This window comes from Anopheles stephensi, chromosome 3 (genome assembly GCF_013141755.1).
Source record: "Anopheles stephensi strain Indian chromosome 3, UCI_ANSTEP_V1.0, whole genome shotgun sequence".
Classification (NCBI taxonomy): Eukaryota; Metazoa; Arthropoda; class Insecta; order Diptera; family Culicidae; genus Anopheles; species Anopheles stephensi.
In genome coordinates, this window is record NC_050203.1 from 45,601,614 (window position 1) to 45,628,151 (window position 26,538).

The following is a 26,538-nucleotide window of genomic DNA, read 5'->3' on the forward strand; positions in this document are numbered from 1 at the left end:
TGTTCTGGTATTCGATTCCAAGTCGGAAGAATTTGGACGCGATTTTAACATCAGATGCGAGATCTCGAGGTTGTAAACATCAAAGTTTACGTTTTGAAAGCTTAAAGAGCTCTTGTACCCCAAAAGATATTTACAAATGTGTCATATACTCAGTCATGCCTTAGACATGGTTTGTACAGATCAATAAATACGTTATATAGCCAGCATGACCAACATGTTTTATAATCTTTCATTTTATTACTATTTTAATTGGAGCAAAGAAGTTCATCTAGTTCGAAGTTATACTTATCATGCTGCAATGGAATGTACATCCAGAAGAGGAGTAGATAAATGAATCCATACAGCACTAATACGCAACGATCGGCGAGCTTCACAATCGTTGGCCAATCCCTTAGCTCAACATAGTTGGTAGCTGCAACAGGCTGGAAAGATAAACGAAACAGTGAGTGAGTCTTCAATAAGCGTCAGCTTAGTGCATTCGGTTGTACATTACTTTGTGTCCAAGGCTAAGATACTCTGTCCGGAGGAACCAATCGACCGCACGCATATTGTTAAGGTGCTTCATCCAACGCATGATCGTTCTTGGTGGAGTTGCATGCAGATCGTTGAGCCAGCGAAGCATCAGTGTGATCGCAAACAACAGTATAGTCAATACCATTGATGCGATTATAAATACCACTAAGAATGGGAAATGTTGAATAAATTGTGAATAATTTTTTTGCATGAAATTTTAGCCTTACATACCCACGTCTGGTACTACGGTACTCGAGTAAATTGTCATCTTGTCAAGAATCCGGAAATGGCACACCAAAGACAACAGAATTATCTTTATCCTTTCACTTGCAAGCGACTGCAACCAGCAGATGAACATATTCAACATTATGAGAACTATAACAAAAAAACACAAAAAGACAGCGTTGAAAAGGCTTGATCACGATGTTTCGTATGAAATATTTAAATATTACCGAATGTTGGAAAGTATATCGTAGCCAGTGCAGAATGAGGAGTGTGTTGTAAATTGAAACGTAGTTCCTGGACGGTACGCCTGGTAGCGCCCGGCATGTCCAGCATAGCATCGCTGGCGTTAAATTCCATCAAGCACCACATGGCCAATGCAGGTTTTCTGTGCATAATCATTAACGTGTGCAAGGGTAAGAAATTGATTTCGTCCACAAGCTCCTTATCGTGGTTCGAGAACCACGTGTGGCAATACATTGTGTTGTAGGGATAACGTGTATAGTCTGGTGAACATTTAACACGGAGATTACAAATTGGTACATAAATAATCCGCCCTAGATTATGTACCAAGAAACGTGGATTGTCGCAAGACAATGATGATACTGCTTCGTATTCGCTGGAGGGAAACGACAAAACTACATGAATTCTGCAGCAGTTGAATTTGTTCAAACAATTCGCTCTGGTGAATACTTACTGAGTAATATGCTCGAACTGTGGAAACCAAAGTTCATCGTTATTGAATTGCAGTTCTGTAATGTTGGACCAGTCCGAAACATTCCATTGTAATGCCTGATCGTTCCAAGACTTGATTACATTTATGAATGAAGAAATAACACAATAATACTTAAAGAAAATGAAACGATCCGTAAGTCTATTCTGCTTACCATATAATAGACAATTTCAACGTGCAAAATTCTCATGTACTCGTTCTGAAATAAGGTTTAATGAATAAAGCTATGTGTGTCATGATTTCAGTTGAAATGATACTTACAACATCAAAATCAGTCACATACGTATACGAAGTTATGTTGATCGAGTCGAATTCACTTTTCGCAGGCCGTATCTTAGCATCGTACCCGTTGCAGAGCAGGTGTTGTTTGAGCAAAAGTTCCGTGTTGCTTGTTTCTTTATCGCACTTAATGGAGCCTGCAAAGCGAACGGGTAGTAAGTGAAATTACTACTAAATAGTTCTAGAGCACATACTTGCAGGTTTCGACAGAAGAAGAACGATCGGCAGTATGCCAAGTATCAAGCGGACAGCTACCATTTTGCCAATGCGCTGTCGTTGCGAGCAAACTCTCGTATTTTCACTTTGGGGAACTTATCCTCCGAGCTGGCTAGTTGTTAGTAGCATTACTTTCGTTACAGAAATTGAGTTTTATAGCATACTAGCCTACGGTTCGATCGGGCATGACGTATCTGCCCTAGCAATATGATATCTTCTGATAAAATTCTTCGTAAATAAGATAGTAATTCATATTCGCGAGTGTCTGACGTACAGAATCTTGACGTCATGATGAATACAAAATGTTCCAGTGTATGGGTCGGGACAGTCCGGTAGCCGAGGCGGTTTAATCCTATCCGAACTAACTCTTCTAACGCAAGTCTATTCAGCTACGGCTAGCATCAAGAAGGAAGCCAGAAATGTTTGTGTTTATTAGTTATTGGTCAATCGATGAACAACTGAGCCCTCGCGATAATGTGTTAAAAATACAAATACGTGATACAGCAATCAGAGCGACACAGCAGCTAGAACGATAAACGATGAAATTTGATGCTGATGAAATCCCCGACTGGAAAGGAGTCGAATGATGTTCGACGTTGGGTGACGGCTAGCATTGCCCGGACATGAAGTGACCTAACTGAGACATACAAGTTAATTACAAAGAGGAGCTTCGGGGAGTTAATATGACCCTCGAGGAACCGCGCGATGAAGGACAGTTTGTTTTGAGAAATTCGCTCTCCTAATGAAGGCACACCGAGCAGCATACACCTGGTCCGAATTCCAGGCTATCGGATATTTCTAATGCTAACGTCACAAAATGTTGGCGTATTCATGCAGCGAACGAATCAGCGAGCTACAGAGCGCCCTGATGCATGTAGTGTTAGAGCTGATGATAGAGCTGATGCCTAAAGGAAAAGCTCGGCAGGAGCAAGACACCCGGATCCTTGATGTAGCACTGTTTGCTCTACACTGTTTTTCCACATAGCACTAAGTCGTGGGTTGACTGTTTTCGTGAGTGGCTAAGTGTGAACGGGCAGAATGTTATGACATTGCAAAGGTCCAACACTATAAAACGCGTCAATATGCCAGCAGTCGGGCATGGTCGTCGGATCAGCCATGTGTCAAACTAACCGAAGCATTGTAATCGTTATACTAAAAGCACATTTTTCGGGAAATTCCTATCCTTATAATTGGTTTGAATTTAAAATAATCCGTTTCACGACGAATGTTATATGTTCAAACCTCTTTTATGTGTGTCTTTTATCAATCTGAAACGAAAGTCAATCTCAATCAATCAATGCGAAAGTTCTTCATGTCAGTCCTTTAATGGTTTACTAGGCTTACTAAAATCACGTAGTTGGTTATTCTTTTCTCATTTCTGACGAATTGAGCCCCGGTTCTTCCATGTGAAAACTAGCACCGATATCAGCTCGCCATCTGAGCCGCTCCTTATTCTCAAGTGTTATTATTTCATTTACTTTGCTATTGATTTTATAGTTGGTAAATTGTACGAGAGGACGATTCGGATGGGATTTTAGATCGACCGTTTATGATTAGGAACTTATGCTGCTACCACAATCAGGGCCCCTCGAGATTGAAATCGAGTATCAAAGTAGCAGAAAAAAGAGAAATTTTCTGATGTTATGTTGCGTTTCAGCTTTTAACAGATTTTTTTTTCAATGGAAAAAGAAATCAGTTTATTTTGCAAATGTTTGCAGTGATTTTATCAACAGTAAAAAATATTCAATCATATCACAAATTAGATAACCCTTTCTTTTTTATTTGTTTTGTTATAACGATTCTGTTAGTCCGTTTTTAACTAGAACAAAGGCCAAAAGGTTTGTTTGAATTATTCTCAACATGCTGCAATGGAATGTACATCCAAAAGAGCAGTAGATAAAAGAATCCATACAGCACTAATACGCAACGATCGGCGAGCTTCACAATCGTTGGCCAATCCCTAAGCTCAACATAGTTGGTAGTTGCAACAGGCTGGAAAGATAAACGAAACAGTAAGTGAGTCTTCAATAAGCGTCAGCTTAGTGCATTTGGTTGTACATTACTTTGTGTCCAAGGCTAAGATACTCTGTCCGGAGGAACCAATCGACCGCACGCATGCTGGTAAGGTGCTTTATCCAACGCATGATCGTTCTTGGTGGAGTTACATGCAGATCGTTGAGCCAGCGAAGCATCAGTGTGATCGTAAACAACACCACAGTTAATGCCATTGATGCGAGTATAAATACCACTAAAAATCAAATGATTCGTAAAACATTTAATGGTAAATGTTACGTTTTCTCTACATTCTTTCCCACATGGTTTCCTTTTCAACATACCGGTGGTTGGCAGATCGTCGAATCTGTGAAGCGTGTCAGGAAGAAGCCGTGAGTGGCACACCAAAGATAACAAGAGCATCTTCGTCTTTTCACTCGCAAGAGACGGCATCCAGCAGATGAACATATTCAATATTACGATCACTGTATAGAGAAGATACATATTTATCCTGGCAAGCGTTCCGTAGAAAGAAAACATTTAGATATTACCGAATGTTGGAAAGTATATCGTAGCCAGCGCAGTATGCGGAGTGTGGTTTAAACCAAATTCCCACAACCAGACCGATCGTTTGGTAGCTCCCGGAACGTTTAACATTGTTTCGTTGGTTGATTGCCTTGTCATACACCACTCGCCATTTGCATTGTTACCATTCGTAGCGATGTATTGCGTCTTCAAAACATAATTAATTTCGTCTATCAGCTCCTCATCGTGGTTCGAGAACCACATCCGACATTCCAGTGTGTGGTAAGGCCAACGCAAATAGTCTGGCGTACATGCGGTCGTAACGGTACAAACGGGCTGGCATATTAATTTTCCAGAATCCTGCAACTTACAGTGCGGATTAGCGCAGGACGTGGACGGTTTGCCTTCATAATCGCTTGAATGTTACAGAAATGTATTTTAATGCTACAGCAACTAACTGGACACCATTCGTTCTGCGGAAGAGTACTTACGAGTCAATATGCTCGAAATGGGGAAACCAAATTTCGTCGTGCTTGAGATGCAACTCAGTAATGTTGGACCAGTCAGATGCGTTCCACTGTAACGCAGGATCATTCCAGCTCTTTGTATAAGCAAGGAGGAAAGAACAAAAAAATCGTAACAAAATGGACGATATAAAATGGTTGATCAGCTAGGAAGAAAATTTCTCTTTCACTTACAATCCAGTAGTTCATGTGTAGATCCATCGTGCCTGAGTATAAGTACTAGAAAATAGACGATCATTAGCGTTACACGCACTTCGATGTAATGGACATCATACGTACGACATCAAAATCATACACAGAAGTCGTCATGGTAATGTTGATCGAGTCGAATTCACTCTTCGCTGGTCGTATCTTAGCATCGTACCCGTTGCAGAGCAGGTGTTGTTTGAGCAAAAGTTCCTTATTGGTGGTTGCTTTACCGCACGTGATAGAGGCTGTGAATTGCTTGGGTGGTCAGTGAAATTACTATTAAATAGTTCTCTAGAAAGTACCTGCAGGCTTCGACAGAATGAAAACGAGTGGCAATATCCAAAGTATCAGGATCACACTTTCCATACTTAATAGGATAAATAATGGCTTTTTGCAACTTATTAACTCATTCACACTACTCCTCTTAGGCGCTGTGAGTATACTAGACTAGTCAGTAGTGATACTTTCGCTATGCCTGGAGTTTTATAGCATACGACGCTATGGATTGATCGGTACTGACGTATTTGCAACATGATATGTCTTGATAAGATACACGGGAAACTAGTTGGTTATGTACGTTCTCGTATTTCTAGTGGGCAGTTGCTGAGCAAAGTTACGTTTGTTGTTATATCTGGAATCGAGCAGCAAGAGCCCCACCGAACAGATAACTGCCACCGGTCAAGTTGAAGGCGTTTCAAACGTCAAGGACAACAAACCGAGCGATGCTTTGGTTTGGACATTGGATCACCAGATATTACAAGATTGCTGGAAAGATCCATCTTCAGATGTTTTAGCAACTCACGAGGACGACGCTGGAAGGCTCTTTTTGAATTATATTAAATGACCCAGGGGTGGGCCATAGTATAGGCGAACTAAGGAGATGCTTAGGGCTCGTTCATATCAACAGAGGTGTATCTTCCTATAAGCAGGCCGTGCGGCTTTGTATAATGTCGCTTTGAAGCCCGAACTATAGCTTCGTATAATGTCTCCGCTTGACTTCTACCTAACTCTTGCCCAGTCAAGAGATTCGATTTGTTATGGACCTTCAACTTTGATTCTGCTTAGCGCCTTCAGGGGGCTTGATCCGTCACTGCCTCAATCATATCCAAAAATTCTTTATTTCAACTTCATTAATTGTTTAATGTTTATTTATTAACGAACGGCTTTCTCAAAATTTTTATACCATTTTTTAACTTTTTCTTTTGCCAACATTCTTCAACTGCTCTCCTTTATTTTTAACGCCCTTGCACATGCCCTTGTAGCAAGGACTGGATATCCATCCAGGTCGACATGACCTAACGAGTTGTTAAGATAGTAAGAAGATGGTGATAGTGAAGGAGCAATCGATACATGTGCTGTATTTTATTAAGGCTTCTGTTGACCGAAATCCGAGGCGTCCGTAACGAAGGTTTTATCGAAAACGTGTTTAAAATTTTTGATAAGTAAGGTGTATTTTTGAGGATCGTCAAATTTGTCATCGTACTACCTCTCATGAAAGATAGTCACGGTAAATTGGTAAATCCAATCAACATTTGCCGAATATCGTTGCTGGTGTTTAGTTTCATGTGAAATGATCGTCGCTGAACATTAAGGCATCCAACAGCGGCTGCCAGTGCGCCTGATACCTTTCCCCGTGAACCGATAGCATTGTACGTGTCTGGTGAAGATTCACAGGCCTTGTCTCATTGCGTAAGACGGCCTACAGTTTGGCAGCTTGGTTTGGCAGTTCGAAGAGAGTTTAAATTATTCAACAAAATTGAACTGCCCGTCAACAAAAACTCACAGCGCAGGAGAAAGAAACCGCTGCTGGTCAGCAATGAATGAATCGTAGCTTAAAGTGCACAATAACCTGCCGAGCTTGTGCGAATCGGGAAAAAGTGAACGCAAAATATTGAATGTAAATGCTTTATGATTCACTGCGGTACGCTGGGGGGAAAGACTTGCTAACGACAACGGTACAAACAAGCTGCTATTATTTTTATGAGCAAATTTAAAAGATGAGACAGTAAACATGTAAATGCTTGAGGATGATTTATTTTGACCAAATGCTGTAGTGGTATGAAAATAGGGGAAAGAGATCCGATGTAAGGCAGCAGCTAAACGAAAATTATCGTACTTTTTAATCTCATTTTGGAGTATAGTATTGTGAATAAGACAAACAAAACTTATGCCTTAGGTCTAAAAATAGAAAATCAAATTAATTTGTCCTTGGATTACTTAACAGCATATTGGAGCGGTATGGAAGCTAAAAGGTAATAATAGTATCGTTATGTACATCATTTGCGACCACATGTGCATGGCAGTGCTTCCACACATCATCGACACACACAGTTTGGCCAGCGGCACGTGCTCCAGTTGACGCTGGCATGCCATAGTTTGACACATTGGAGGCAACCAGAGCACGCGCATAAGACGCATGTACCTTGTGTTGTGTGGCTTCGATCGGTACTGTGTGTACACACCAACAAAAAATACAAAATCTCCGACCCGATGTCCCATCGCACCGAAGTGGGATTTGTTGTGAATGAAAACGAAAACGACGGCGAACCTTCCCCGCTGCGAACTTTCTTACGCAGATGAGGCACGGTCGCCACGATCTACACCGTTTCGGAAAGAAATGGATGAAAGGGAAAGAGAAAGATCCCATCCCTGGTTCGGGTGGGCCGAAACGAACGAACAGACGGACGGACGGATGGATGGCTGGATGGTTGGATGGATGGATAGATGGATGGGCCGAGAAAGTGCACTTTGCGGTGGAGCGAGCAGCCGAGCGCGCGCTCTACAAGAAGACAGCGTGCTCGACGAGCCCCACCATTCCGAGCCGAGCCTAGCGAAACCCGTGCGAATCGACTCCGTCGGATCTGGTGGGAACGTACGCGGCTCGTTCGTGTGCTTGGTACAGCATTCAGAGTGCAAGGAAATTGGACGTAGCCGCGGAGCAGCCCTAGTGATCGGGGCTGGTGCTCACATTGCTTGCATTTCAACGTTGATCGTCCACCGAACAGGACGCTGGGACGGAGTCGCTCGCAACTCGGTGCAACTCGGATATCTTGGATGGATTTTCTTTCACGCTGACTACTCCTCGTTTCGTGATCCTCCATCTTTGAATCGACCCTTTCGCAGGACTTTCCTGCCGTGCACGGTGTGCAGGGTGTAGTGAGCAGTGTGTGCTTGTGTTTGTTTAGGTGTGTCATTTAACCCTTACTCTGTGCTATTACTGGTGCAAACATCATCCTTGTCGGGAGCGTGCTACTAGGAGGTACTGCTCAAGAGGAGTCTTAAGAGGAGGCATCTGTGCCGCCTGGGGATAATTGTAGACGCGCAGTGCGAACAGTGGATCTTTGTGTGCGAAGTGAAAAGAAGAAGAACAGCAACAATAAATTTGCAAGCATGAAGCTTCCGGTTTTGCTGTTCGGCCTCGGGCTGATAACAGGTGTGCTGTCGCAAGGATTCGGACAGCAGCCTCCACCATTCCGACCGGTGAGTAGTACAGACACTCTGCCAACAGCAGCAGCACCAGCAGTAGCAACAAAAAATGACGACTCCAAGTCAGCTCTCACTTTCTCCGATTCTGCCACACTTGATCCGCACCCCGAGCACAATAACAGCAACAACAGACAATATTGATAAAGTGTGAGAAGCTGGGAGAGCGACGTAGGGAAAAGTGTGTGCATGCAAGAGAGCACCAACACACAGAGTGGAGCAGGGCCCAAAGATAGGAAAGCTTAACACCACAGCCCCAACGAAACCGGTCTGTGACAACGCAGCCATCTTTCTTCCCCGGACATCTCTCGCACGTACTCGCAAGGTATCGCTGGTCGAACGCGCGTCGATGTGCCAAAAACCGGACGGAAAAGGCTACGGCCCTTGTGCAGCCTGTCCCAAAAATTGTGAATCCCCCCTGAACAAAAACCAACGCCCGGGAGAGAAAGAAATCAGTTTGCTTTTAGTCGCTTTTTTGGAGCTCCACCAAAGCTCACCCGAAAGGCCACGACCGGATTCCACCGCAAGTGGAATCGCCCGTTTACTCTCTCGGTGTGGTGTTTTTCTTATCGTTGCTGTTGTCCAGCAGCGCAACGGAAGAAGAAGAAGAAATCAGTGAAGAAATCGAGGCCCCCAAAAAGTGGACCCAAGCGACCCAAAGGAAGTTACACGATCCGGACGAACTTGCGCGACATTGACTGTACGCCCCGACCCCGGGTCCGTTTGTGCTTCCTTTGACCTTTAAGGTCTTTCGTGGTCGTTTCGAATTTTCTCTTTCACTTTGCGATTCGCGCTGACGCCATCCTCCCCTTCTGGTACAACGACGAGAGGAAGGTGGTTTGGCAACCGCGCGGGAAGATTGCGATCTTCCGTGATCGGTGCCGCGCTGAGGATCACGTTCGGCGTGCACCCTGTTTATTTAATCCAGTGGGATCTTACGGCATTTAAAGCTTGTGCCAGTAACGAAAATGCGACTCGGTGCAAAGTTTTCCCTCCTGATCCCGTTGGGGAATCCGTTCGGGAAATTTGAAATTTTAATCACCTGCTAATGCGCAATCGGACCCTTTTGCCTGCAGCACCAGGTGGGCAGCACCTGGTTCCAATTGACTGGGAACTGATTTCTTGGGAGCGAGCCGGTGATCAAGCTGGACAGACTGTTGGGTTTTTTGTTTCATACATCTTTGTACGGCAAAATTTTACTTTCAATGCTACTCTCTTACGGCTCGCAGCTGACCCCAAGGCTTGAAGATGATATGTGTCAAACCAGAGCCAGCCAACTACCTTCGCCGGAGCGCCAATCCGTTGGCCAGATGGTAAATGGGAGAATGTCACCATCGACTCTACCGAAACGGGAAAATGGAAAAATTCCTCCATTAGCAACGGCACCCGTTTGGTTGGTTGGCGGCTCTTCTGTCCGCCATTGTTGAGTCAACAGAGGTAGTGTTTGCTTCGTAACACGCTTGCCAGCCACCGAAAGTGAAGATGATAGTGCGATCAATGAACCCGTGGGGAATCAGCGAACGAGCGAGCGAGCGAAGCTTCATCTCGATTCGCATCGACTCCAACACCCCTTTTCTCGCTGGAGGAGAACTGTACAGTGGGGAGGCCGGTGTGATGATGATGGTGATGATCAACGATCATTTGACGCGCGTCTCGCTATTCACACAGGCACTCGTGTGGAAGCTGCCGCACGAATATGCGAACATGCGTCTGCTGGCTGGAAGGCAGGCAGTAGGAAGTTCCTTCCGACTACACCAAGTGACGATCTCTAACGTCGTCTTTGTCGTCGCCGTCGTGACCTACTGAATACGCGCATGGGGCATGGTTTGAGTTGGGGTTTTGGCAACGCGGGGTTTCCCCAGCCGCGGTGTACTTCACCTTCAACGACGAGAAGGAAGAAGGAAGAAAGCGCGAGATGATCACGGGCCCTATCGCGCATATGATCACAAATGGCACCGTGGTGAGGCCATACACTCGTGTCGTGAAGATGTGCCTCGGAAAGCACGCCACCGAGATGGTCCGGAATGTCATCAAGAAGTTCCTCTCTATTCCTCGAGAAAGGTGTTTGGAAGAAAGTGAAATATTCATTGGTATGTTACGGCTTCGGTCCTCATCGCACGACCATCGTTTCGGGGTTGGGCAAACCCTGTGCGCGCAACCTGGCAACGGGCTGTGCGAGGATCAATGTCGTTTTAAGCGTGTTCGTATTCGCCGTGCCCGAACGCAACTGCACATGAAACATTCATTTGGTGTTATCATTTTCGTTTTCGACACTTGTGTCTTGTGTTGTTTGTTGCTTTTATATTCCGCTTCCTGCTTGTCCTACTTCAGCATTGGACATCGCCTTTTACGGGCGAAAGAAAATTTTGCACGCCGCCGAATTTCTCCAAAAATGAACCTGTTCTGTTCAGGCGGTGGACAGGCGCGGACTTTTTGTTGTGGCGTGTCATACAATCAACTGCAACATGAACATGCTGCTGCTGCGGTGAAGCTGTAAATATCCTGTTTTCTTCCTGCAGCGTTAATTTCACTTGTTCCGTACATTCCACAAGAATGTAATTAACAAGCAGATGAGAATGGTTCGAAATGGTGTTTTTTGTTGTTGCAAATTATATTACAGTTGTAACGTTAAAGTATGCAAGGTTGAGTACAGCAAACGGCCCTATTGCAACACCGCTTTACCGACATTATGCTGCAATAAGTCGCCATACTTCGATTGTGCTGACCATCTCAGCCGAAATGCTGCATCGTGTTTTCAGCTTTACGCAATCCTCCTGCTGGCGGTTGGACACGACTTCGACAAACAACTCAATGAACGTCACATAGAAGCAAGCTTACATGTAGAGCATAGCAGGACTGAAGGAATGCAAAGCTGACTGGCACCGGATGAGCAGAAGCGTCAATTCAAGTCTGTCGTGACTGACCTGTGCGGGCATTCTGGTCACATGATGGTGTGCAATATGTTTTGTTTTTGGTAAATCTAACTTCTCTGCTCGCAAAACGCACTCCACCAGACCGATGATGCTTAACGGTCCGAGTAAGTGAACGTGGTAACGGTAGCAAAATGGGCGAAAAGCAACACTCCATTCCGATGGAGCAACTTGGAGTTTGCAATCATCAATTAATCGATCCGCCGGTCGTGGAAGATGCGTGTGGCCGGCCCACCTCCGAGCGCATCGCACCGGAACGGGTGGCGCCTGGCCACCGTAACACACCAGCAAGATAAACACATCAACCCAGTCAGACACCATGTCGAAGGGAAACGGATTTCTTCCACCACCGTTCCAGCTTGCAAGCAGTGACAGATTGGGGTAGCTCGATTTTTAAACCGCCAAACATTATCACATCATGTGTCGGCGCAAGAAGGGGGCAGGATCAACGAAAAACGATCACGCCAAACGGATGTAAACGGTTGGTTTTCATTACCGAGCGAATTATTTGTTGTGGTTCTGCTTTACGATACCGCAATCGTACATCGGATCGGCGGCGTTGGTGGCTTTTTAAAAAGTAAATGGATCTGTTCGCGGGTTTATTCGTGTTGATTGCCAATGCGTGATGAGATGGAGCAGAATTTACAGCGCCGCGTGTCACAGCTGACTGAGTCGTGGCGCGTTTCGGGGGGGAGGAGGAAAAATAGTGGATTGCGAAGAGAAAATCATCTTTCGAGCCAGTGTGGAATTTAATTTGAAAGCAGACATGAAACACACCGTACAGTGTTTGGTACTGGAACACAAATGTGGTGAAATAGATAAATTAATAATTGATGCTGAGTTAAAGGGTGGTGGTAATTTTAAACCGTGTATCAACGCGCGATTAATATGAATTGAACAATTTGTTCATCTAAACGCTGCTATCTTGGAGACTTCCCGTGTTGGGATGTCTAAATTAAACAAGCAATAAGGCAAACGCTGGGAGTGTACCACACTGGATGCGGCGTGTCAATCACACCACCCATGGGTGCAATCCTTTTCTGCGCACGTACATAACACCGGTGTTGGGTGTGTTGATTTTTCTCACCACTAATCACTGCCCTCCGGGGCAGCATACCCATCCCAATGCTATGCCATTAAACGATCGTTGTAAAATTAAATTGCGATTAAATCAATCATCAAGAAGCTGCAAGCGTCCGACCACGCGGTGGGAAGATGAGCGAAATGCCATCTCAAAACGCTCGTAACTCGGCAACGCAGTGTGATGCCCAGCCAGCTTACGGCGGTTTCCGGCACGGTCGGACCTTAAGCCTACTCCCAGCGGACAGCGTCCCAAAATGGCGCACCAACGAACAAGTGACCAGCGAAGAGCAGTCGGCAAACAAGTGCTTTGAAATAATTGTTCGGGCTTACGTAAGCAAGCTGCTCATCCATCTCGTCGTTGATCACGACGTCGCTGATCGTCACTGCTGCTGGGTGTCGCACGTGAGGCGCGTAGACGACGGAAAAGCGGGGGAAACTTTTACTTTTCTTCCGCTGTTTGGTGTGACTTTCGGACAATCTGAGATCATCTTTACATCAACAGCAGCATCCGTCGTCCATTTTTACGCGGTGTTGGCGTAACGCACTAGCCGTATGTTTGTCAGATTTTTGGGAACATTCATCCCACATTTGGACGATCAACCGTGGGGGTAGGTCATCGCGATCTGTGACGCAATAGACAATTGTTTAATGAGTTTAAACTGTATCATCACCATTTTGGGTTTGAGGATCCCGCTAGAGATCACCTATAGTATTTTGAAGGTGGAGGCTTTTAGTCGCATGGTCATATTGGGTTAACAGACTTCTATGTACCATATAGAGTCAGTCTTTGCAGCTAGCGAAAGCTTGGAATAAGATTTGATAATGGTCCTGTCGTGAGCTCTACTGCCACCTTACCGCCCCAAGTGATTTACTATGTTGTATCTTCCTATTTAAGTCCTTTTGTCTTCACTAACGTACAACACCCATAGCAAAATCATCCATCCATCCAGGCCAATGTACCTCTTCCGGTTGGTAAATAATGGCTCCTGCTCCCTCTGTACGGCCACGGCAGAATGTCAATATTTCCTCACGGCTAATGTCACTTTCGCGACTCGTGCGCTGTCTAATTAATTTCAGTCAACAGCTGCCGGCCAACGCGCATCCATCACATTCTCTAGCGAAAGATACCGTCAGTGATTTGCCGTGAAAATACAGGTTTCCATTGCTAGTAGATCTTAGAGTTTGGTGAATTTTTTTAGCAGATGACTCTCGCCGGCTCTGCAGTGCCATCAGGGCGATCACGCTTTTGCAGCGGGCGCACCGCTGCGATGCATTGGCTGGTGCATTGTTTCGGAGGGAGGGTTTCGTTTTGCGCAGAGCCGGTGGACGGGGCAACCAATCGTACCAGCGCCATTTTTCCCCGTCGATATCAATAATCCTACCGCGAGTTGGCGGCGGGATTTCATCGGCTTGACTTGGCTTGGCTCCGGGGAATAGTGATCAAAGTGTGTCTACCGATCGGTTGTAGCCGTTGTTCAATCAAACGGGCGAGCGGAGTGTGGAGAACATACCAAGCATAAAAAATCGCGCACACACGCCTAAACGAAACGATGCGCGCATGCATTCGCATCGAGCGAAAGCACACACCGGCAGCCAAATCCGTTCCCAGCAGCTTGCTTCAGGTGAAACCCAAAACCCAGTCAAATCAACCATCCCCAACATCGCACCACGATTCCGTTCGTTCGTTTGCCATTTTGTAAATTCCTTCTGTTTTTTGTGTGTGTGTTTGTTACTTTCTTCATGTTGCATGAATTCCTTCCGCCAGCTTCTTCGGTGCTGGCCCACGATCGCGGCTCGCTGAGTCTTTGCATTTGCGATAGAAATTTCTCTAAATCCGCTTACCGCGAAGCCTCCCTCATCGACGCAGCCATATTTCGCATCTTCAGAAAACAGAAGCAGCGATCGGTGCACGATTCCCCCGACGATGGCTCGTAAAGAAGGCGACTTGGCCGGGGCCCACCGTTCTACCCCCACCGCACGAAAGCGCGAATCGGGCCCGCGTGATAGCGAGCGAATCGATTGATTTGAATGAGGAATGTGCAGACGCGGGACGTCGGAGTTGGAATAAATTAAACCTATCGCGCATATGAACACACACAAAGGAAGGAAGCCTTTCGTGATGAGGCTTACCCGTGTTGCATCGTACAGCATTTCACGTAGGGCGGCACGGTGGCCTCACGAAAGCGCACTCATCTCCGATAGCGACGACACGTGAGATGCGCCTCAGAGGGTGCCGGTTCGGAAAGTGCATCCAACAAGGCTTTCCTTTTGGTGGTGAAGACCCCTCTCGAGACGATCTGCCAGCTTGTTATCCCCTCGGCGAAATGATTCGCTAAGCCTCCTCGTGCCCCCCTGCAGAAGGGACATCGGGCACGAGATTCGTGTGCGATTACTATCGGCATTGATGGTGGAATTAACAGAAACGTGGAGGTGTGTGCCCCAAGGGGGATGCAGAATTCGCGTGTGTGTCCATGGTTGGATACCCTCTGTCGATACTGAATTGCTGGTAAATGAAGTCGTAATTGCCACGGTACGGCGAAGGTAACTCACCGTACTCGCTGCAGATCCAAAATGATGGCAAAGGCGATGTAGAACCCCTGTTGCCCATGGTAACCTACGCCCATGAGGACGGCCGAACGGACAAATCAATCGTTCAATAAGTGTAAAAAGAAACAATTTCACAACAATGATCACAATTTGGCGCGTTTAAGCAACGGTATGGTGCAATTAAGGAATTTTGAGGCAGCAACAAACACAACATAATTATTCGCCAGTTGCGATCGCTGCACTGTCCTTCCAGTTGAGAGCGAATGAACATGGAGAAAACTCATCCCAGAATGGGTGTTGTAGGTTACTGTAAAAAGGTCGGCAGAACAAACGCGGTGGCATTGATATTGCTCCAAACGAGCCTAAATGGCTCGAAACATTGGGTGGCAAAAAACGAGAAAGTTCAACAACCACTTTTAAGAAGATCGTTTATGACACACACACGAACACACACAAATTCCTCAGAATGCTAAACCATGTGCAGTTAAATCTCTCCATCGCACTTGGATCCCGATCGCCAAACCTGAGATAAGATCGTAATTAAAAGTTAAACACCTCCTTGTTGCGCACACTTTTGCGCCGGGAGAAGAAAAAGGCTGGTTTTGTACAACATTGTAGCACCCGACGATCGGAGTTTCCACCGCCCAATCGTCACGCCCGATCGAGTAATCTGATAATGATCGAATGAGAGAGTCGGGTTAAGATAATATCTCCTGAGCAGCATAAGCGCAAGAAAGCAGTCCTCAACTCGATCGATTTAGATAAATTGGTTTTAAAAAATACAACGGGAATCGCCCGACCGATGCTTGTCATATTTGTAATTGATCGTGCGATCGATTGCAATTTATTGATTAAGCTTTTTTCTTTCCCCTTTGCGTAGCGTGACATTTTACTCCCTGGAGTCATCAGCTAGCCACGTATACGAAGGTGCCCACCCAAAGCCCGGAGCCGCTGTTTTTGTTGCACACCTTCAACTGCGATTTACGGTGCATCACTTTGGTGCATTGCATTCACTGCATGCATTGTTGCCGGGTACCGTTCGATGGTTGGTGGCAGGAAGGCGCAAAAAACAGATGATTACGCGCTAAATGAAGCAGACGAGCAGATGTATGTTGATGTCGGATGCGAGATGGGTTAAGCTGGGGAGCGTCGCAAGATATGAGGTGCGAGGCCTTAGCTCGAATGCTTTTCAGACCGTTTCAAGAGCACCGTCTCTCGGCTTGTGCCGTTTTCACCTGCAGTTTCTCGTGCGTGGGTGAAGTGCTTACTAATGGCACGGGGATTTGTATTTTCACTTGCGGCAACTCGAATCGAACATTATTTTACACCCCGTCGACACAAACGCTATAAAAACAAACAAACAAACGATCATGTAATAGCAATAGCTGCAGTTGCCTCATTAGTTATGATTGATGCATTCGTTAAAAATTACCGCTTATATTAGCAACAACACAACACTATTAGATTGTAATTTAGGAACACGGGGTAGAAAAATCATGCTACAATTAGCGGTCGGCAGTGGCAATGCCACCGTGTTGCAATAGTACATTTAATTAAACCAAGGAGCAGTATGAGATGCGCTTACGCATTTTCATACATTCTCTTTATTTCCGTTCGGCTATTAATTACAAAAAAAAAACACACACACACACACATTCCAAAGCTCAATTAGCAGAGGAAAGATTAAAACTGGGCTTGAGACTGAGACTGAGACTCTCTTTCTCGACTCTTTTTTTGAACTTGGTGTCATAAACCGCCGTGTTTTTGTATCCCTCCCTGCCGGGAAATGGAAGCATCTTCCGTTTACGATTCGCCGTACCCCACGCAAAAGGGGGGGCCCGAGATCTACCTCAGATTTGGGTTTTTATAGGATCTACCGCAGTCACCGTCTCCGGCGGGGTAGGATGGCGTTGATCAAAAGAAATCCCGAATGTGCGGCCTCCAGCAGCCGACACCAAGCTGAATGCCAACCAATGATGTCTCGGTGGTCGAAAAGTAGTGTCCGCAAAAGGGGAAAAGAACTAGCAACCAAAAAATTTACCAGCGAAAGCGCCTCCGAAAACACCGAAGCCATCGTCGTGGGCAAGAAATCGTAGTTCGCTTCTCCGCGTAGTTCAATCCACGTGTATGAGAGAAGGCAACACAGACAGCAAAAAAATGGAAAGTGTTGAAAAGGTTACTTTGCTTGTCACTGATGCTGGCCCGGCGCGGACGATTGTCAAAAGCACGCACGCCGAAGGTTCCCAAAACCAATCCAATCGAACTGGCAGAAGGTCACGCTGGACGTATTAGACAAGTGTAATATGCACAATTTGCTTTAATCGTCTAGCACCGTGCCTCGGTGCTAATGGATTTAATTATTATTCGCTTCCATCACTGCTGCTACTACTACTACTGCTGCTCTTGTCATAACGATTCTGTGGAATCTTCTCGGCAAGTTTCACTTTTTGACTCGGTTTTTGCGATAAAACAGCTAAGCTTTTCGGGGGTTTGTTTTGTTTTTTGTTCGCTACATGTGTGGCATTCCGTGGAGACAAACTTCCGACTACCGACAGTTCAGGTGGCGCACACGTTCACGCGCACTGTCGAAGATTAATTAATATTAATTTTGCGCTCCCTGATCGCTGCTCCGAACGCACCATCTGCGTACGCTTCCAATTGCTTTACATAATTCTTTGCTGTTCGTGAGCCCCCCCCCCCCCCCCCCCCCATCACCTCACATCGCCCGTAAGGGGTAACGAATTAGAAGCAATTTTTCATTGAATTTCTCCGTCCACGATAGCCGAACCGATCGCAGCTTCCTTTCACGGACGGGTCGGACGGACGATCGAGCCAAAAGGGACAAGGCACATCCGGTACGTCTGGTTCGGTCCCATAATTGACACTGGTACGGTGCAAGGTTGACGCTAATTTTGTCATTACGCCGCGGCCACCTGAATGCAGAGGTGTGATGATGGAACGCTGCCGAGCGTTGAAAGCCATTTCCATTTTACCACCGATGATCGGATCTCGAGGTGGGCAGCACCGATCATTTGTTAGCGTCGCGTTTGTAGCTTTTTGTAACGGTGCTACACTACACCGAAAGGGAGCGGGTTCGGATCAACCATCGCCGGTGAGAAGGAGGGTTCGTTTCCGGTTTCACTCCCATGTGACATTTGCTATTAATCTCAGCAAAGGGTTTAATCCGCGTCGGGAGATTCGCCACAATACGCTTCATCTCGTCTCGTCGCTCTAGCTCTCTCTCTCTCTGTCTGTATCCCTTATTTGATGGAAAAGCGAGCCTGATTGATGATAGCAATCGAAAGTTCTCTGCCTGGAAGCTGGAAAAGACGCGCTTTACGATGTATTGTAAATCTTGAGCCCTTTCCGGGCGGCTAGTTGAAAAAGTGCTGTGAGCTACATTCGTTTTGCATTAATTACCCTAATTATTAACGAATGAAATGGGGAGTTTTAATATATTGCTTTGACATCAAATATTTCGCATCTCAGGGTGCTGCTCTCCCTGAAGAATGGCTTAAAAATGTTCCACATCCTACCCCCACATACCATAGCTGTACGTTAGGCACCACAAACTCATTATCACTTTCAACTTCCGTTCGGTTGACCGTATCGCCCGTATGCGATCGGTATTTGGGTTAGTATGGGCGAAGGTGCGTGTGTGACTTTCATTCGTCCGGCGGTCGCAGTCGCCAACGAACGAGGAGAAAACGCTTCGCCCTGTCCAAAATCCTGTATCGGTTGCCTCATGCTATGCCTACGCCTGCAAAGGCGTTGCACCAAACTGAGCAAGACACCGAAATAGCCTCCAAAAACAAGGTCACCGGGAGATGTGCCCGCTCTTGACTAGCTGACTGACTGATACGGCAAGGCCGGTGGTTCGAATAAAATAACTTGTCGTATTTTCGTCGTGCTGCAAGTGTGTTGTTTGGAAAGATTCCAGACTTTTCTTTGCGAATCCACTTTCCCAGCTGATCGGTTTTTGTGCAAAATACATGTACTACCTGTGATGGAGCGTTACGGTTTCGCGGATCGGATTTGGTGATGCGAACTCTCGCGCATCGCTCAAAAAAGGAAAGCAATTTGTAAGATAATTCGAGCTCATGAATATTGAGTCACTTTCCCGCGCATCGTTGGCAGATGTATATGTATGCAGCAGCTCCACATTTTATTTGCATGTTCTGTGGAGAAATTATCAACCAATGATTTAGCGGCATTTTCTAAACACTTTTCGATTGCTTCTCTCCGGTTTGCCTGCCCGGTGGTGCACATCGTAGAAATCAGCAACAGCAGCTTGCGATCTTCGATCTTCGGAGATGCGCGTTCCGGGCTCGTGCACAGCCCGCTCGTCCGTCCATCGGTACAGTTTATGGTAAAACTATGCAATGCCATATTCGTGCACTCACTCGGTGGAGTTATTAGAGTTGGAGTGATAGCCATTAATTAAACAGCAGTAGCGTAGTAGTAGCGATCATAAGATGCTGGGAGGTCTGCGTTGCCCACTGTGGAGATCGCGCGATCGCGCATGAGAACGTGTGTAATTGAAATTAATTCAATTTACCCTATTTAGAAAGTGCGATGAAGAATGAAGATCACGCTAGGGAATAGCGGAACCGTACTCGTCAGCATATCGATCGGCAAGCCGTGTGTTGCTTATACAGGACAGAGCCTAAATCGACAGTCAAATAACAGCTGCTACAAATTGTTTGGGAAACTAAACCGACAATCTAATCGTTTCTTTGCCCGTTCTGATCGAATGTGACGTTTGTTTCGAGCCAGTTTTGCAACAAGTGAACGTGAGAATCTCGACACTCGAACATTGTCACATAATGGGAGTGCAATTTTGCAGACCGAATGCTACGCGCGACACAATGTACCGTGCTCGGGGAGAAAATAACTCATTTTCCGCAGTCGCTTTTCCGACCACACCACGGCCGGGAGAGGAGTTTGGTGATAACTCCCTGGTTGCATCATTTTGCGTGTCTTTGCAAACAAATGTGTGTGTGTGTGTGTATGTGTGTGGGAAAGGAAGTAGTGCAACCCGATGCACTACTGACCCACAGCGAAGAAATTCATGGCGGCAGACAGGTAAATTGCACCGCGCTAAACACTCATTATGTGCGTCCTGTCCTACTGTGGCTTTTTGCTGTGCGAGCCTTGTATGAGCCAACAGTTAACAACTCCCAGGCATCTTACGGGGCGCCAGGCGTATGTGTGTGTGGAATGCATTCCTCAGGTTCGGCTGCCGGCCACTCACGCATATTCACCACGCTTGACCAACAGCAATTGTTGATTATTACTTCCAAATGTGTCTGCCATTAGCGATGCACAGATTGTTACCACTTTTGCCTGTGAGGAGGTAGAAGAAAAGATTATGAAAACCAAATATTTCCAACCGGGAAAACAACCGATGCAATGTTTAATCGTTTCGGTAGGGTTTCGGCGAGCCGGCCACTTTATGTGCAACTGGTCCGGTGAGGTCTGGGTCGGCAGTCACCATATTATTCCAATTACTGTTCATCAAAACGGCACTGTCGGTGGCACAAAAGCCCAAAAGTGAGCAGTTTCGCTCGCATCGGTAAAAAAGGTGGACGCAACTGTATAAGTGGTAGACGTTCGAATCCTTCGAAGTAGGGCAAACTTTGGCCGGAAATTTAATCACCGGTTCAAGGATCCGCGCAAGAAGAGATGGTTCGTTTTGTTGCAAATTTTCCATTGGGAAATTATATTTCTGGCAAATGATATTCTTGCGAGTCCTTCTCGTGTTTGTTGTTCGAAGTTCAACACTGAAAGGGCGCAATGGGGCTGCATGATTAAACGATTATGCAAAACGGTGGGGCAAGCAGTCTGATCGAATTAAAGTAAAATTGTTTTTGCATTATAACAACCCATTTCACCCCTCCAATAATCTCAACTCTTCTCCATCCAAGCTTTGGACAGAAGAGTTGCATCAAGGCATTGATTCCCAATCTAAAATTGAACTCTGATCCACGAATATACGACGCCTTGCCGATCGTGGTTCGAGAAGAAATAAATTAAAAGCTAACCAAGTTCCACGCATTGGTCCTCCATTGAAAGGTTACACCGCGTAGCCGATGTGGTACAAGTTTCACGCATGGCTGCTACGCCCGGGAAGATGATCGGTAAACGATCGTACAAACTGTTCCAGCCAGCCAACCGTTCGATACGCTTCAATCGACCCGAACCGAAACACGCACAGTTGCGCACAGTCAGACCCCCGGGCACCTCCCAAGGAAGAAGCCCCAAAGGAAAGAGTTATCGAGCGGTGGAACAGGTTGCTGACCACCGTCGACGCACTCGAGCACCTGGTCGAGCGTCTGGCGAATCAGGTGGAAAAAAGCATTCCACGCATATTTGCGCCGCAGCTAAGGCTACAACAGGCGCGCTTTTCACTTTCTTCCCATTGCTTCGCTGCGGCGCCATTACGCACGTGGTCGGATGTCTGCGCCTTGTGTGTGTGTGTGGATTGAGCATGCCTTCCGCTTCACCGCAAAACCACCGGAGCGCAACCTTTTTTTTCGATCTGTTGTCCCAGGCTCGATTGCTTCTGTGAGGCTCGCAGCTCGCTTCTAAGCTCGTGAAGGGTTGTAATGATATCGATTTTTACCCGGGTTTATCATCGCCATTCTCGATCCCCGCTGAAATATGTGTGTCACCGCAATGGAAAAGGTCATCGAACCCGGGAAAGGATTGTAAGGCTACGTTCCTAAACTCCACTCAAGAACAACCACTGCTGGTAGCTGGATCGCTTCCCACCCCCCGAACGAACAGCTTAACGCAGCGAAGAAATGGAGCCCCCAAACATTGGGCTGTTCGGGCGGCCTGCGTATGGAAATGAACTGGAGACACGGGTCTGTCTGACCAACTTTGCATTGCGACTACGAATGTCGCATCCGGTCGCATGTATATTCAGTGATCTCAACCTTGGAATGCCGGACCCGTTCGCCCGATGCGATGGGCGAACTTTCACATGCGGTCGGTCTGCGTTTGAGCGTACGTTCGGGATGAACGTTTGCGTCAGATGGGACCACATTCACACACACACACACACACACACACACACACAGGGATGGTTGCATTTCCAACACGGTGTCAAGCTACACAAAAACCAGGCAATCCCAGCTGTGTGTGTGTGTTTTTTTTTTCGTTTGTTTGCCATGCCAAATAGGCGAAACAATTGTGTTATGAGTAGCAAAACGTTTCAATTCGTTAAACAATAAACAAACTGTGGCTCTCTGTGTGTGTGTAACGTAAATGTCAGATGGGGAATGTGGTTGATTTTGGCGTCGACGCTTGAAGACACTGCTGTGCATGTCCATCAAATTAGTTCTTCTTGCTATTGTACATGTCCCAGTCGAATTCGAGATCGTAACCCCCATGCGTTCGGGGGGCAATGCAGATCAATTAGAGGAATCTTCCCAGCGAACAGCAGGAACACAACCGTCATGCAATCCGTGCCCAGGAAGTGGTGGCCACCGCTCCGCACAACAATGCACTAGCTAATAATATAGTGCATGTGAAAATGGCAGTGCGACTCGTTTCCCGAGTGTGATAACTTTCCTCGAGCTCAAAGACTTATAGTGGAGTACAGCAAAAAACGGCTCATCCACACATCTACATCGGAGATCAAGCAGTGAATGGTGAATATTATTATATTCCATCGATCCAAACCCAACCACGATAAGGTTGCTCCGCAAGACTAACGAGCGGTTGGTCCCTGTTTTCTTAATCGGTTCTAAAATCTCTGCTGCTGCATGGGAAACGCTTGCCTTGGTGGTGGTGCAGCACACATGCAACCTGCATTGAGCGAGATGCGTCTTCAATTCGTTCGCTCTTACGCCATAATGCAACCGTAACCGTCAGGGGGGAAGACTGGGTACGAATAATAAAACAAAACCCCGCAAGATAAATAAATTCTCTCACCGGTCTCCGGTAATAATTGGATTGGGTTGCGTTTCCTTCCCCGGCCGCGCGTTACGCGACGACGAACCCGTGCGCCGTGGGAGTTTTCCGAACCCGAATTTCCAGAGACCCTTTCGCGGTTCGCACTCCCAGTCCGGCCTTTCCGGCTTTGTCGGCTTGCATGCTACGTATTGGTGGCTCGGTGCAGGCCGCCTCTTTTCATACGCCTTATTATAAATCATCCGCCGCGCCGGGCGCATTAGTTCATTCCTGGGTGCAAACAAAACACACCACACCACGCACAAAACCGGCAGCATCTCGCGTAACACCTTATTACTCTCAGGCAAATATTACGTTTGACTCCGTGTGCCGGCACTGCACTGGGGCGCATTGTGATGTGAGCCAAAGTTCAGAGCGAAAGTTCATCATTAATACTGGCAGGCCGTTTTTAGAAGCCGCCCACGGAACTGCTTTCGAGCTGTGGGCGCAAGTTCGCGATTCGATTGCGGTTTTTTTTTTGTTGTTGTCTGTCCTCCCCGTAGATTAATGCCACAGAAACCGCAACTGTAGCAGGCATCTTCGCGAACGGACGTGAAGAAGTGGTGTGTGTGTGTGTCCAGAACTTCCGATCTGCTAATACGGTGAAAGGTTAACCCTGCCGCGTGTATGGTTTGATGGGACGTAATAACTTTTCCCTCCGCACCACGAATATAATCCGCTTCCCGGGGGGCCAGTAAGATCAACAAACTATGCGAAAGGCGAGGTCCGCAATGGGATTAGATTATTGTTTGATCAGCGTTTGGAATGCATTCGGAGCTGGATTGGTTTTTGGACCGCATTAAATCATTAAATCCCTTTCAACTTCCATTTCTCCTGACGTTTTGTTATTTTACTAATTTGATTAAACAATTGTCTGCGCAAACCCCCAATCCTCCCCCCCCCTCTCCCTCCTACCTCCCACAAAATCCGAGTTGGGAATAATTCAAAACATCCAATTGTTCCGTTTATGTCGATCGTTAGTCGGATGGGTGAATGAAAGACAACGGACAATTGGCTGCCAGCTTTGGGATGGAATGCGAATTGGGAGCATTGGTCTTTGATTATTATTGGCTATCAAACCCCAAATTTCTATCCCACCCCTCTCTCTCTCGGTCTCTCCAGGTCTATTTCCCCACCCTTTAAACCTGCCACTTTAAGCTCGCCAGAAACGATCGCCCCAAACACACCGAAAACATACTTTCACAATGAATCAACATTTACTTTGCGTTTAGCTGAATGAAGCACGTGTTTTGTTTTTTCGGCTATCTCTACATTTTTACTGTCGTTTGGTCCTCAACGCGCTGTTCTGGAGGTTAGAAAGATGGATGAAGCTGCCAGTTTTTGTTCGTAACTTTCGCATGGTTCTGCAAGAGGCCAAGAGGTCTAAAATCTTTTCAGAACAAATCGGTCAATTTGTCTGCTCTTAGTAGTCGGTTGGAGTAAATGGGCTCGTGTCCTCGTGGGATTTTGTAGACGGGACTCAAACCGCCCCAACTCCCCGGTCAGTGACCATTAAATTGACCGTCCAGCAAAAAGTGACAAGCAAGAAGAAAGGAGTGTTCCACTACGCGTTTGAGTAAAGCGCACAGTAGAAAGTGGTAGTGGACATATTAACAAACGTGACAAAGCGATAAAAGCGCACCATCCGCGAAGGAATGGTCATCGCCGGCCATCGCATTTCGGGCAACGCTGGGAGGGTGCAAAGGTTGCTGCGGCCATGTGGTCGGTGCCATGTAATTTTCGCACGGCAAGCGGCCAACTGCCCTACGCCCGAACCGGAACCAGGAGTGGAGTGGAAGGCCAGGAATGGCGTGGTTGCTTTCGAATGTTTGTTTTTCGTATTGTCACTGCTGCCCGCGCTCAAAGGGGTGATACGAACGAAACCGTTTGTTGTTTTTCCTGCGCCAATGCCTCGGCTGGATGGAACGAACCACCACCGTGCACGGAAGTGATAGTGAAGCGTTTTTAGCACTTTGACTAATGTTACGCCACCGCGGTCCAGATTGGTGGCTGTCACTTTGTATCGAAAGAACGGACTGGAAGACAGACACACTCGCACACTGTTCACGATCCGATCGCATCCAGTGCCAAATTAGAGAGATTAACTTTTCCAACCGAATGTGTGGCGGAGTACCAGACCCGATCGGTTCGTAATATTATGATTTCCGCAATTTTCATTCCAATGCCACCGGCTCAATGATGGTGATTAGCGGGCCACAGCACAGCGCTGCGTTGAAATTGCTTTCGCTGGTCCACGAGCAGGGAGCATTTCCGGCTTCCCAGCGATGGTTGGCCGGATTGGTAGATTTCGGTGGGTTTTTAAATGGACAATCAAGGGTTTTCGAAACTCGAACCCGCTCCCGAACGGTGGAAATTGAAAATCACTCACATACATCAAAGCACATCAAGGATAATGGCGCTTGCATGATTGTTTTTCACGTATAATCGGTTAATATGTCGCTGCGAAGCGATAATACACAGCCAGCCGAAGCTTCATCATTTTGAAATGGCCGTTGCGTTTGGAATGGTGTTGTTGCGCAGTTCTTGTTAACATTTTTCGTCGAAGTTATGTCCAACATGATGGCATTTTTAACCAATAAAACACCAAATTGCATCACCAGCTTGAAGTGCCTTAAACACTTTCACCCCTTCACACGTGACGTTTTGTGCGGGCTGATGGGATTCTTATAGCCGCTGATCATTTAGCACCACCACCACCACCACCACTACGAACGGGGCCGCGTATGTTGAAGAGCTTGATGGGTGAATGAGTTAAATATGAAAGAAAAAACGATTTTGATTGCGACACAAATAGGCAAAAACGGGCGGCAACAATTAGCGGCCGGCCTGGAAGTTGCTGTACTTTATGTAATATTACAATCATCAACAGAAATCGAGTAACAAAAAACACGATTGCTGATGAGGATGATAAAAAGTGTACGGACTTTTGGGTTAAGAAATCATGGCTGCGCAGTATCATCACACATCCCTGCTGGAGGCTACACTTGGAACTGTCCAAAGTTCCAAGGGATCTCCTCTCTGTTTTCTCCTCTCGGATGACCATAAAGTCCAAGTGAAGCTCATTCATCCTCTTCTTTGTAAAGCAAGCGATCGATGTAGATCTTCCTACCTAAGCATGAATGATATCGTTAGCGACTCGTTTCTAGGAGATCACTTCGTCCAGATCTTCAGCAAACAGCAACTACATTGATCACCACTTAGCGAGCGTACAGTTTCCTCCATTCCGGGATCCGCTTCGATCGGTTGTGTCGCCCAACCGCCCGCTTCAAGTCCGTCAAACACTCGTACGCGCACTCATCGTTTCTTCGTTTACCGATGGAAA

General features: G+C 46.5%; 3 protein-coding genes across 5 annotated transcripts in view; 1 reads left to right on the forward strand and 2 right to left on the reverse strand.

The window, feature by feature from the left end:
• Positions 1-217: 217 nt before the first annotated feature.
• Positions 218-2,095, reverse strand: LOC118511106 (acetylcholine receptor subunit beta-type lev-1-like). 2 transcript variants are annotated; one of them, XM_036053829.1, is made up of 8 exons: positions 1,942-2,095; positions 1,730-1,884; positions 1,623-1,667; positions 1,433-1,542; positions 966-1,354; positions 745-888; positions 494-678; positions 218-422 (listed from the first exon to the last, which is right to left on the reverse strand). In XM_036053829.1, exons 1-8 carry the CDS (start codon positions 2,003-2,005, stop codon positions 246-248), a joined length of 1,269 nt encoding a protein of 422 aa, XP_035909722.1. In that variant the 5' UTR covers positions 2,006-2,095; the 3' UTR covers positions 218-245. The 2 variants fall into 2 exon arrangements, with proteins under 2 accessions (XP_035909722.1, XP_035909723.1); XM_036053830.1 differs by having other exon boundaries at positions 228-422; positions 2,003-2,085.
• Positions 2,096-3,715: 1,620 nt separating this feature from the next.
• On the reverse strand, positions 3,716-5,709 carry LOC118511107 (acetylcholine receptor subunit delta-like). Its single transcript, XM_036053831.1, has 8 exons — positions 5,496-5,709; positions 5,284-5,438; positions 5,179-5,223; positions 4,972-5,081; positions 4,507-4,895; positions 4,300-4,440; positions 4,027-4,211; positions 3,716-3,955 (listed from the first exon to the last, which is right to left on the reverse strand). Exons 1-8 carry the CDS (start codon positions 5,557-5,559, stop codon positions 3,779-3,781), a joined length of 1,266 nt encoding a protein of 421 aa, XP_035909724.1. The 5' UTR covers positions 5,560-5,709; the 3' UTR covers positions 3,716-3,778.
• A 2,427-nt stretch (positions 5,710-8,136) lies between these two features.
• Positions 8,137-26,538, forward strand: part of LOC118511078 — a 29,846-nt gene continuing 11,444 nt past the window's right edge. For both annotated transcript variants that reach the window (XM_036053748.1, XM_036053749.1), the window contains exon 1: positions 8,137-8,673. In XM_036053748.1, coding sequence (XP_035909641.1) covers positions 8,584-8,673 — 90 coding nt within the window. In that variant the 5' untranslated portion in view covers positions 8,137-8,583. The remainder of the gene's footprint in view (positions 8,674-26,538) is intronic.

What these genes read in the sequence shown, in the direction of transcription:
- LOC118511106 (XM_036053829.1), bottom strand. Translation starts at nt 2,005, where the DNA reads ATGGTAGCTGTCCGCTTGATACTTGGCATACTGCCGATCGTTCTTCTT. An exon ending in ATGTGACTGATTTTGATGTT is followed by an intron (nt 1,668 to 1,729) that starts GTAAGTATCATT and finishes ACCTTATTTCAG; the next exon opens with AACGAGTACATGAGAATTTT. An exon ending in TTGAAATTGTCTATTATATG is followed by an intron (nt 1,543 to 1,622) that starts GTAAGCAGAATA and finishes AATGTAATCAAG; the next exon opens with TCTTGGAACGATCAGGCATT.
- LOC118511107 (XM_036053831.1), bottom strand. Translation starts at nt 5,559, where the DNA reads ATGGAAAGTGTGATCCTGATACTTTGGATATTGCCACTCGTTTTCATT. An exon ending in CTGTGTATGATTTTGATGTC is followed by an intron (nt 5,224 to 5,283) that starts GTACGTATGATG and finishes TCTATTTTCTAG; the next exon opens with TACTTATACTCAGGCACGAT. An exon ending in GATATACTTTCCAACATTCG is followed by an intron (nt 4,441 to 4,506) that starts GTAATATCTAAA and finishes TTCTCTATACAG; the next exon opens with TGATCGTAATATTGAATATG.